The 12,936-nt window shown below is 38.5% G+C and overlaps 1 protein-coding gene across 1 annotated transcript; it reads left to right on the top strand.

The window, feature by feature from the left end:
- Window positions 1-7,364: 7,364 nt before the first annotated feature.
- LOC114524263 (dickkopf-related protein 4-like) lies at window positions 7,365-9,338 on the top strand. The gene is made up of 3 exons (XM_028545409.1): window positions 7,365-7,538; window positions 7,647-8,020; window positions 9,119-9,338. Exons 1-3 carry the CDS (start codon window positions 7,380-7,382, stop codon window positions 9,174-9,176), a joined length of 591 nt encoding a protein of 196 aa, XP_028401210.1. The 5' UTR covers window positions 7,365-7,379; the 3' UTR covers window positions 9,177-9,338.
- Window positions 9,339-12,936: the final 3,598 nt, after the last annotated feature.

Here is a 12,936-nt window from a genome sequence, read left to right on the forward strand (position 1 = left end):
GCATGTGCAAGTTACTATAAGGTATACGTAAATACAGAGAATATAACGATAATACTCACATTGATTTAAGGTAATTTTATACTTGTACTTCTATTTCTATCAAAACAACGTTGGAAAATTGTAAACGCCAAAATTAAGATCGGATTAGACACTGCGTTTTTTAAGTTTGTAGGCTATAATTAATCATGGGAAAAAGTCTCTTCATATCACATTGTCATTTACATGAGTAATATTGATAACAAAAGCCTTTTGATGAATGAAAAACGCATTAAGCAGATTAAATAGCGCCATGATTCGCGCATTAGATCTGAATGGATATAAGGCAATATATAATATTACGGATAATGCATGCACGTCAGACGATCCAATTCATTTGCAATTTTGGAAAATTAATTTCTTTTAAATTAGGAACAATGCAGTGTGCTCATATTTTCGAACGTCAGTTTCGAACGTCAGTTCCGTATCTATTCAAACCTAAACACCCACAGTAGAAAATGAACTTATGATTATATTTATGTTGGCCGTAAAAAATTGTAACCATAACCCTATAAACTCGTTCCCAGGGTTGGAAAAAGGCACGAGGAAACAGAGGGTGGAAATCGTGACTTTTCACAATTCCAGTTTAGAAGACGTAGGGTTAAGGTTAGGGTTAACTCCATTTTTCCGTCGCGTCTTCCCCAAAATTCCTCGCGCGCGTGGTCAGCTTAACAACTGATCTATGAAAAAGCGTATAGTGTTCCTATATTTATTTTATTTTTAAAGCGCCTGGGAACGAGGCTGAATCGCTGGGGTATTTTGAAGAATACAGCCTGTCCAATTTCCACACTGGTTCAGCGCCTCCCCCCGGTCTCTACTGGCTTTTCATCAATACATTCGAAACCTGGAAACATAGACGTATTTTGTTCTATCTATGCTGGTTGTAGTCATAACATTTGGTTTATAGGTCAGGCAGTGAACGATATTTTTCGCATGCAAAATGCAAATATACATCAAACTTACACGGTAAAGTAAGGTTGCAGAAGATGACTGTTAATTGTTCGTATAGCATCTTCCTTTGCTTTTTATTATTTTTGTAACTAAAATGTCTCAAATCGTTTTGCGTTATAACTATATCCATAATCCCGAGAAAATAATATAGTGTATAATAAGAAAGAAGATGAGTCATAATTATAAGCGATCAATCAAACTACAAGATGTAAAATGAACGGGATCAATCATTGTCGGTCGTTCCGCAGATATTAGCTACACCTATAATACAGTACACCTATAATACAGTACACCTATAATACAGTACACCTATAATACAGTTTTAAGCCAAACCCTTCCTGCGTCCTCCCAAAATTCCTTGCGTTCGATCAGCTTAGCTACTGATCTATGTAAAAGCCTGTAGTGTTCCCAAATTTTTTACATTTTATTTTTAAAGCGCCTGGGAACGAACTAGGCTGCCCCGCGATTGGGAATTTTTCGCCACAGCTGGGCATTTCCATTACAAAACAAAATAAACCCTTATAAAACGTCGCATATATATATAACTAAACTGCACGGCGGCAGGGGTGTAAAATCACATGTACACCGACAGGACAATCAGGCGAACAGATCCCATGCATCAGATATAAGCTTGCTGAATACATTAGAAAGAAAGTAATCAAAAAAAAGGAAAATTCGAAAGAAAGTAATCGAACAATTTGCTGCACTGGCTGCTCATTGCGAAGCATACAGAATATATAATTATGAAATTGCTCTGGTTTAACCTTTTAAACGGCTGACACACGGATCAAAATAAAGTATTTTCCTATTGTTTGAATGCATGCATGCATGATTGTGATCATGCTAGGTAGGTATGCTAATTAAGACTATTAATTAAGACTATTTAAGACTATCGGGACGATATTCACTCGGCAAAGAAGAAGCTCCAATGAGAGACGTTTAAATATAAAGCCACACAAAACAGATTTTACATAGCGCAATAGCGCTGAGGTAGAAGACATCGCCAAATGCATTTTCACTGAGCTTTAGAGTGTTCGGTGTAATTCTCATTGCTTTACTTTTTATTTTCTCACACAGTCGGTCAGCAATCTGGTGCAAACCCCCCAGATATCTGTTTTACCTGCGGTTGCCATGGACACTTGAGTGCAAGCCAGTGAACTCTATATATATGGAAGGCTCGTCCTAGTACATTGCGTAATCTAAAAGTGAAGCCAAACATGGCGGATCTTAAAGGCTGCTTGGGTACCGAACCAGACCTCCACGCACGAGCGATTAAAATTCAATATGGCGGCAACGTGTAGGAATGGAACTCGGTCAGTTTTGTGAACACAACACAAATATACGGCATATGTTACCTCTCTAGAAAGAATCGTATTTTTAATTCCCACGCGTTTTTAATTTCCCATTTTACGCTTCGTGGAGGTCTGGTTCGGTACCCAAGCAGCCTTCATGATCCACCATGTTTGGCTTCACACTTTGAACTGGAGCGAGCCTTCCATATAATATATAGAGTTCGCTGGTGCCAGCTGCTCAGTTGGATATCAAGCCAGGCAAGGAGGATCAAACCCATACGGAAATTACTTCAAAAAAGGCGTGCCTCAGCCAAATGCAATTGGGTTGTGTGTGCGTTCCTTTCTCCTTTTAAACCGCCACCTAGGGTCCCAAGGCCTAAGCACTCGTAATGAGTGAGCTGGTGAGGAAAAGTGTAATAAAAACGCTAGTATTGCGTATACTAGGTATATATACGAAGTACGTATGCTAGGTTTTTCACCTCGAATCTTTCAAGCATACATGTCGTGCACTGGGTTTTCTACTTTCGAATGTAAAGAAATTATTGTTTCGTTTGTATCGGGTAAATTGAGAAAAACTACTGACACATTTCATTATGCTTGTAATTACACATGGCGATCTGAAATGATATGTAAATGGTACACCACGTGTATTTAGTACTGCATGGCTATCGGTCGGTTGACCCGGACTTTCATCACGGCATATGTTGCCAATAATCTATTCAGGCGGTTCAAATAGTTACAGTCATCAAGTCTGTTGTTGCCAGCTAGAGACGTGGCATGCTGTGTCTAAACGTATGGCATATTTACGACGTAGACTTGCGTATGCTGTGTCTAAACGTATGGCATCTTTACGACGTAGTGAAAGAAAATTTATGTTGGGTTACAATAACAGATTTTTTCGATCGTATCGGCTATCCGCGATTCACTTCACCTGTTTCAAATTCGCCACTGCGCGCATTTTTTAATGCTTTGTTGGAAAAGTTTTATGCTGCCTTTTATACAAGGGCATACCTTAGGTTACTAAGCGCTCAAGAACAAGTCAAAGTACTCTAATTTGCATAACTTTGCAAAAGCACCTATTTGTTTAAGCATATTTTTGGAAGAATACGTGCAATTTCCTGTGCAAGCTTCGCTGGGAGCAAAGGTTTAAAAGCAGTGTGCCGTGGTGGGACAAGTCCTAGAAAAGTCCAGAATAAATTGAATTTTTACTTTTTAACTTTTAAGCAAACTCAATATTTCCCTGTGCCGCTCTCATTGAAATTTGGACAATTCTGCATGAAAGCCGATTCTAGAAATCACTGAGATCTGAAACGCATGGGGAACTCAAATAATAATATTCAACTCAATTTTCACAGTCGACGAAAAGAATTGTGAAATTGAAAAAAAAATTCGAAATTGTCTTGTAGTTAGGTGTTGAAGACTGGCATATATCTCTGCAGGCCGTTAAGTAGCATACGTATTTGATTTTGTATATTTATTGGCGTCGCTTTAATATAATAAAAACTTCCCATCATTTGAAAATTCCTATTATTTAGTGTATTAGTAACTAGCTTTATTGAGTTAGACTTGGAGGGTGAAAATTTAGGCTATTTGTTAAGTATAAATTTGTCGTAGCCTGTATAAATATTTTTTATACAATGAAATATACAGCAGTTTCGCCATCTTCACATGCATGATAATGATGACTTTTATCAGGCAAGAACACGTCAAATGCGAGACAATATACGCGGTATGCCAAAGCGGTATCACGCGATTTTCACCCCTTTTTCCTGTTTGGATTACTCGGGCAAAGAAAAAAATCCGACTTCCTTATTGTCAAATTGGCGGTTAAGAAAACCCAAAACGTATTGTGATTCAGATTATATATAATCTGTCCGAGCATTTTACACGTTTTTCTCGCAATTTCAATTCCTCACCCTTCCATAGCTTGAGAAAACACGTAGGCTAGCTACGAAGCTCGTGAATTAAAGGCGATGCCTGGTCGACTTACATAGCGACCATCATGCAAAAAGGGTGTGTTGGTTAACAGACTGATAAAACAGATCTGCGAGCGAATTAAATACGGTTTTGAAATGGAAAGTTGATGGCATTATTCAGACTGTTGCTTGGGCTGGGTTTTAAGAATCTTATATGATTATAGTATTATTTTGTCAGTTCTAGATCCACTGACATCCGGTAACATGTTTTTCGGTTGGTATAATTGATTTGCCAAAAACTCAGAAATAGGACTTTATCATTACGCTGCACTTCAAGTTTAACACGACGCCCTAAGTCAGATTAAGAATTTGGATTCACTTAAGTTACTTAAAACCCAGCATGTGGAAAAACCTGTAATTCTATTGCTCAAATTTCAACATGATGCAGGCAGACCACATTGAATGGCGATAAAAGGTTAATATTCTTCCAAAACTTTATACAATAGCGTTCGCAATTTTGGCATGCTTTCGGTAAGAAAGAAAGTGAATCGTTGCTTCACCAGGTGAAGTGAATCGCGGATAGCCGATACGATCGAAAAAATCTGTAACGTAATCCGTAAATCTGTAAATTGTAACGGAACACAAATTTTCTTTCACTATACGCGTCGTAAAGATGCCATACGTTTAGATACAGCTTACCACATCTCTAGCTGGCAACAACAGACTTGATGACTGTAACCATTTGAACCACTTGAATAGATTATTGAATATTATAGCAATATATACACGGGTCCGGGTCAACTGACCGATAGCCATGCAGTACAGAATACACGTAGTGTACCGCAAATGACATTTACATATTATTATTGATCGCCATGTGTAAATTATAAGCATAATGCAATGTGTTAGTAGTTTATCTCAATTTACCCCATGCAAACGAAACCTTAATTTCTTTACATTCAGAAGTAAAAAACCTAATGCACGAAGTGTATGCTTGAAAGATTCGAGGTGAAGAACCTATAGTATACGTACTTCGTATAGCTAGTATAGCACAGTACAATAAGAAAAGTACACGCAATCGCCTCCGTGTTCTTTCCCCCCTTGCAGGCTGCTCCATTTACTGTTTAGAGTTGTGCGGAGTGCTCCAGATTTCAGGAGCAGTAATGCAGGCTGCGTTCATTTACTGTTCGGAGTATTCCGGATCTTAATCTTAGGTAATGTAATGGAATAGAACAGAATCACATGACTGTTCTGAACTGTTGCAGCTACACCAACTCTAAAGTAGGGGCAGCAGAACAGAACATGTGACTCACGTGATTGGAAATAGAGGCTTTAGATTTTGGATATCCAATGCACACTGAATAGAATGTTATTTTGAATGAATAACAGCTCTTTATCGATATATACCTATTTTTATGGGGGGTTTTATCGTCACAGCCGGCCACATTAACGTTTGAAACGTTGCGAAACTTACTTATTATTCGAACTAGTGGTGGCTTAAACCCTGTCTATACTATACCGGATTCGCTGGTCACGTTATCTACGTTTGCCGTTAAGGAGCAAAGGTTAGTACCAAATGCTTATTAGTTTGACCGTGGTTTGACAGCTTTGAGCCTTTGATATATTCATTTGGGTCGCTGACATTAAAAAGCATAACAGGCTTTCAATACCTTCAAAATGTGTCCCGCACCGATAGCAATTAGGTATAGTGTAAACGGAGCCATATTATAGCAATGGATGGTTGCACGCACATATAATACACTAAACACTGTTCCAGTACACCATGTGCGGCTCCATTATTCGAGAACAGAGTTCCAAATGTTTTAGGACAGTAAATGGAGCGGCCTGATGGAGTGGGACAGAACACTGTCACGTGAAAGTTCGGAATTGTTCTGATTACCCCTACTTTTAAGTGTAGGCAGTCAGAACACAGCACGTGACGCGTACAATCGGTTCACATGTTTCAAAGTGATGATAACAGATGATGTGTTTAACCATGTGATGTTATGTTGGCCTTATTTTAAGACTTTATCGTCACCCATAGACATATATCTATTTTCAGGAATGTGATGGCTATAGCTGTGAGAGATTCAAGGTGTAAAAGGGTCTAAAAAATGCATTTAGACATGAAAATACATGAAATCATTATACTTTGTATTATGCGAACAATTATAAAACGTATGGTTGAACGTATATGTAATAGACTGAACACTGTTCCAGAACAATATGCGCACCATTACACACGCTTCTCGTACTGTTCTGAATTATCCAGAACAGTAAATGAAGCAGCCCTCTGGTGTGGAAGCGAATTGTCATGGCTACGACCCACTTAAGAGACTGGATAACGACTTTATTAAACAGGATAAGCCAATTTTAAGGTCGAAATATTTTTAATGAGGTCAGATTTGTAAATGTGTGAATAAGTAATAAATTATACACAGTTTCGATGTTTCGTAATCTGGATTTTAAAACGTTTTAAACGCGGAAAATAATGTTTACGAAACAAGTGGATTAAAACAAACTTCGTGATTGTCTACAGACTAAACTTCAAAAGCGCCGAGGGTTCCGAAGTTTACCTAATATTAAAAGTCTCTTAAAGCCCTACCCAGTTGGCACTATTCTAAACATATATTGGGCTGTGATTCAACCAAGAGTCCAGGACGACGGGTTAGATAAATCATATTATTAATTCCCCGAAGCAGTTAAAGTATAGATAAAGGCAAGAAGAGAAAGGGTTAACACAACGAAGCTTTTTCTCTCATTATATTATTCAAGAAACAACGACTATTGCCTGAGTTTAATGCAATAAGTACTGCGACATCCATGCTGTTTTCAGGAAGGATTATACAAGCTTGTTTTTATCCTACTGAGCATTTATCTGTTTGTTTCACAGCTCTAATGCCACACTTACTGTGTACTTAAATGCAGGATCTATTGTTTGGATAGGGCATTAATGAGGGTTCTATAGGAAGGCTATAAATGCAGGCGGTTAAACTCCGCCTTATTGTAGAACCCCACGCCTCTTTAGGGTAAGAATAACCGGAGAAACAAAGAGACATGGTAATTAATTGCCAGAATTAGGAATATTGCTACTAATGATAGGCGTTTAACCACTGTCCAACAAGTCAAGGGGATATTAATGTGCTGTTATTTCGAATTTGTCGTTCAAGCTGTCGGGTGCAAAATGAAGTCTCTCTTCGGTGTCGTATTCTCCATATTTCTTATCATTCCGATTTGTGAAACCGTTGTGTACAGTTGGCTCATGAGTCTGCCAAAAATCGACGGAGATTCTCCGCGAAGTCAAAACGATACAAGCCGCTTGTTGAACCAAACCAGCCAGAAGGTAATTATGACAGCGCTTGGCAGCTAGAATACGTATTTACCGGACTTACACGCCGGCAAACATGCATGTTTGTGTTTCGTTCTGTACTTAATGTCTTATTTTCCTCAGACGTACTGCACCAAGGATCGCCAGTGTGGAGCCACAAACTATTGTCATCGTCACTACGGAATATGTCACAAGTGCAAGAACGTTGGAGCGAAATGCCGTCGGGATCATGTCTGCTGCAAGGGTCTCGAATGCGTCTTCGGTAGATGTAGAACAATAGTGAAGAAGGGAAACTATCTCTCGCGATGCAGGAAAGACAAAGATTGCAAGCAGGGGCTATGTTGTGCCAAGAGTCATGGGGAGTTTGTGTGCAAACCTATGCTGAGAGAAAACCAAATTTGTTCGGTCCTGGAAGGCGGCGTTGCCTACACCGTTAACCATGGTTGTCCTTGTGACGATGGCTTGGTGTGCACAACTCAAAAACGGAGAAGAAAAGGGTAAGGAAAATATCTATTTTTTGTTGCAAATTTATTGGGGCATTCTGGTAGGCAGGCGTACCAATTAAACTCAATTATGATCATCAGCAGAATATATAATAAGAGAAATTGTGCAATTCACACGTCATTAGTTTGACAACGAGGTCATAATTCTCCCTAACATGTCTTACATTACTGATAAGTTGCATGCTAAAAGCATGGTCTAATTGGCTTATACTAGCATCTTGACAAGCCATGCATTAGATTTAATATTGGAATAGCAATTCTTTCCGGAAAGTATACAATTTACCAAATAGAGCTTAGAAATAAAGACGGGCGCATTTTAGAACGCGAAACTAACCTGTATACAGTATCCCATCAATATAGAAATGAGGAAAGTGTTAGACAAAGAAATTGTTCCAATTCAATTCAAGGACAAAACAGTTAAACTTCTGACGCCTGCATGAATTATTAGAGAACAATTCAAAGCTTATTTATCTCAAATGTCAAAGCGAAATGATTTGCCATCGCCATGCGAAACACATGTTCATGTTTCAAGAAACACTTAATTCCTGTTTATCAAGGAAGATGTGCGTAACGCCAAAATGAATGCATATAGAGTACTGTTTAGGTCGAAATATCGACCTTTACTATAATATTGTAAAAAAACATTTGTTAGCAGTATACGTGTTAATTGAAGACCTATGCAATTACAGAGCATGATCGAAATCCATGTAGGGTCTAGTGAATATATACAGCCCGGTGAAATAAATAAAAGCGTGAACTTTTATCTAAAAAGACTTTTATCCTACAGAGCACACGTGTCATATTCTAACCGTCTTAAAGTATGTCCACCTTCGCGAGTGGGATTGAATTTATTATAGTGGCTCTATGTATTAGGTTGTTAAGAATTGCCAAAAGTGATCAAGAGTCAACAAAAATGTAATAAAATTTGAGGAATTTCAGACGTTACGAGATATTGAAATATTACAAGTTGATAATTTAGTAAAGCTGCTTATTCGCTGTGAATTAAGCCTTATTAACGCCTACAGTAGAAAGCTCGTCTTTAAGTCGTGTTTTCACAATATAGTAATTTTCAGATTCATTCTATTTTTCCAGGTTAAAAGAAACCCACAAACTATCGCTGAGACGCTGTAAGAAAAAGCAACCTAAATGACTCATAACAATCGTAACTGGATTAAAAATGGTGGACATATATATATAAATTAATTCCGTAGTGTAATATACAAATGTGGCATCAATATGATATAAATATAATATAGTAAGTGAACTTCTTCGTGCATTGCATTGTGGTGCATTTAGGGGGATCAAATAAAAAAATTTCTGCAATAAAAGAAACTGATTTAGGTCAGTCTGTCGAAGTGGTTCTGTTCATGATTCAGAAGCTCTCTATAAGATGGTCTTTACAATTGTAAAAAAATAATTATTGTTACCGAACATAAATTAATTAGTTATGGCTTTTAATGCGAATTTCAGAACTCGTTATATTTCAGACTTTTACGTTTCGACTTGCGTGTGATTAAAAATGGCGTATATTTTCATGTATAAGCTTAGAAGGCCCTAAATTTTGAAGGAGAATTTTTGAAATTGGTTCCTCAAAGTCTACGTCGTATTTTTAATACCATGTCCACATTTAAATCCAATGACTTTTATACATGCACGATGCATGAATACGATTTTCGTTCTTATTTCTTTTGGGCATACATTGCAAATTTTATACGGATAAATAATGGATAGGAAGTTTAAAAACTCCACCTGAATAAAACCTTTAGAATTCGTTATGGTACATAAAATTAGCATTTAGAAACGCACTGGGACAATGGAATCATTAAAGCATAAAATTAAAAGGTAGGAAAGTTGACGTTGTTTGCCAACCCGATGATAATAGATCAAATATACAATACCTGGACTGATTCCAATGGCTGAGTAGAATTGGCTAGCTGTGCCACCCTATTCACTTTGAACCCAGTGGCGCACCCAGGGTGGGGACTTCACCGAAATCTCACTAGGATCGAGTCTCCAATATTGGCGTTGCTGAGGCTATAGACGCCTCCTAACAAGATTAAATTGAGGAAACTTTTTTCTTGGGACGACTTAAAAGCAGTAATTTCACAGGGAATCAATTTTTAGGTAGGGTTGCAAAGGTGTCTATTTCGAATCGGACCCACGAGTTGCATAATAATATCATCAATGAGTAGAATATAGCCGGCTGTGCCACCTTGTTCACTTTGGACGAAACAGCACAACATAAAGTTGCCCTCCTGTTAGAAGACGTGGTAAATTCGAAAGGTTCAAAGGGTCTTAATTTCGAGTGGAATTATACAGACTTTAAATTCAAGCCTTTAGACTTTACCTGCATCGAGTGAAGTGCCAAAAATCATAATTGATTTACCCTCACCTATTCCCAGCATTACCATATCATATTATACACATTAACTAAGCTTGCTCTTGTCTGTAGCTCAGTGGCAAGAGCATTGCACCGGCGTCGCAAAAGGGTAGGTTCGATTTCTGCCGGAGGACCGATATTTTACTAATTTTTAATATTATAGTTTTATCTATGTTCTCAAACTCAGAGACATCAGTTAAGGCTGGTTTCAATTTAATCGTTACGATCTCTTCAGCAGTCATTACGACCGCTACTGATCGTACTTATTAAATGGAAACCAGCCTTTAACAATTAGTAAGTCTTATTTACTGCCGGATAATCTCATGCAAACCCTTTCCCCTTATCAAAGCTGTTTTCTTTTCTCTTGATAAAATTGGGTTTACTATTTAGAATTGACTGATCCCAAATATTCACTGATTTTTTTATGAAAACAATTGGATACCATGACATACCATACACACTATTTACCAGCATTCATATCAAAGACTGGGTAATGGAAGAACTCGGGAGCAGGGGAACTGGGGAACATTGGAGCAGGGGAATTGAGGAACTGGGAAGCGGAAAGAATGAGGAAAAGAGAAATGAAGGAACTGCGGAGTAGGATAACTGGGTAACGGGGAATGGGGAGAAGGGGAATGGAGGGACTGGGGAGTAGGAGAAATGTGAGACGTGAGAACAGAGGCATCAGGCAACCGGCGGAATATAGAGGCAACCGGCGGAATATAGAGGCAACCGGCGGAATATAGAAACTGGGGAACGGAGGAACAAGAGAATGGGGGAAACAGGGATGGAGAGCGGGGGGAAAAGGGAATTCCTCTGTGGCTTTGTCCCCCAGTTCTCCTGCTACCCAGCTCCCCCATTCCCCTGTTCTCTTACTCCCCAATTCCTCCAAAGTAACACACTATTCAATTGAAAATTTGCATGCCAACTAAATGAACACAGTAGCTTATAGTAGTTCCATTAAAAGTCACACAACAATACCATCATGCTATTTATAATTTTGATTTTTACTGAAAGGGATGTATATCATGATTTTTGAATAGTGTAAAATCAAATACAATAGTTCCTTTTGCACTACAGTCAATTTATTGGTCTATGGGTACCCGTGGGCCCAATTTTAGTAGTGTTCAGGCTACCAAAACAGGGCCGAGCACAGATGAAATGGGCACGGGTACCCATTTTAGCCGTGCCGTGCCAATAAATCGAGTGTCGTGTAAATGGGGCTAATAATGCCTTTCACAATATTACTTGCCAGGTTGGCATTATACAAAGTAATAACCATAAAAATATTTGTAATTAGGATCCCAGATGCAGAAAGCGATAATACTGTTTATTATATACACAAGCGCTAGATATGAGGTATACGTATGCTGCAATTTAATTGGTTGGCTACTAGACAGATATTAGCTCATATCTATCTAGTAGAGAAAGTAAACAAAATGGCTGAAAGATTTGGGGAGTTAAGTGAAAAAGAAATCCAAGCTTTAGTTGATAATAGCCCACCAAAATGCACCGAAAGGGCGACAAAGTTTGTGTGTACGACTCGAGTTCGCAGAATAACTGTTAAATACACGCCTATGGGGATAGTTTATACTAACAGTTGTTACTTTAATTAGGTTCAAAACTATTACTCTTTAGCTGTTCAATGAGTCCATAGTTCCACCGTTCCACCTGTTTCCCTGTTCCCCCATTTCCGGTTCACCGATTCCTCGTTTCCCCATTTTAAAGATGATGTAATGAAAATCTCGATAAACAACTCACGACATTTTCCGAAGGTCGTGACGAGCGCGCGAGCGAGTATGTTCGTCATCTTTCGTCCATCCGAGAATGGTGGAGAATGGAAGAACGAACCCACAGACACTTTTCGACAACATAGTGGTTAACCGCGCATGCGCCGCGGCTACTCACAAAAACTGGGCTAGCGAAGTTGCGAAAGGGTCTCCAATTCTGTTTATATACCAAATTCTGTTTATATACTCGATTACGTAACTGCTGCATACTCACCAGCCAAATGTCTGTATTTGCCCGCTATAATTATAAAATGTACAATAAATACATTCTTGCAGTTGTCCCACGTACGTCAAATTCGAGCATTTCCTTTAACGGACAATGTCAGTTTTATGACTAAAACATTCCTTTGGGTCTCCATGCGATTCTTACACTGCGATTTCCAGGGCTCTTTTTTTAACCATTTCGAATAGGCACAGCTCATCAATACATCCGTTGATAGCTCATGAGTCTTGTCAAAATATCCCCTCAAAATAGTTTCGAATACGGATATTATATACTTCTTGGTCACATAAAACGGTCGTTTCGATGTCAAATTTAAGCTGATTTTACCCTTCGCAATTGACACGTTCATGATGGTCGACATACCTTTTCGAAATAACCAAGTAAAGTTCCTTCTCGCCAAGAAGTTAATCAAAATAACGTAAGTATGATGCTTAGTATACATACAATGCTACAACAGCAGCAAAATGAAATCTTATGCGTGCAGGACGGGAAGAGAGCTGCAACTTCCAGGTTGGAA

This window comes from Dendronephthya gigantea, unplaced genomic scaffold (assembly GCF_004324835.1).
Source record: "Dendronephthya gigantea isolate DGI-Jeju-01 unplaced genomic scaffold, DenGig_1.0 000030F, whole genome shotgun sequence".
Taxonomy (NCBI): domain Eukaryota; kingdom Metazoa; phylum Cnidaria; class Anthozoa; order Malacalcyonacea; family Nephtheidae; genus Dendronephthya; species Dendronephthya gigantea.

Coding starts and splice junctions, on each gene's coding strand:
- LOC114524263 (XM_028545409.1), top strand. CDS start 7,380: ATGAAGTCTCTCTTCGGTGTCGTATTCTCCATATTTCTTATCATTCCG. Junction 7,539..7,646: donor TGAACCAAACCAGCCAGAAG/GTAATTATGACA, acceptor TATTTTCCTCAG/ACGTACTGCACCAAGGATCG. Junction 8,021..9,118: donor CAAAAACGGAGAAGAAAAGG/GTAAGGAAAATA, acceptor CTATTTTTCCAG/GTTAAAAGAAACCCACAAAC.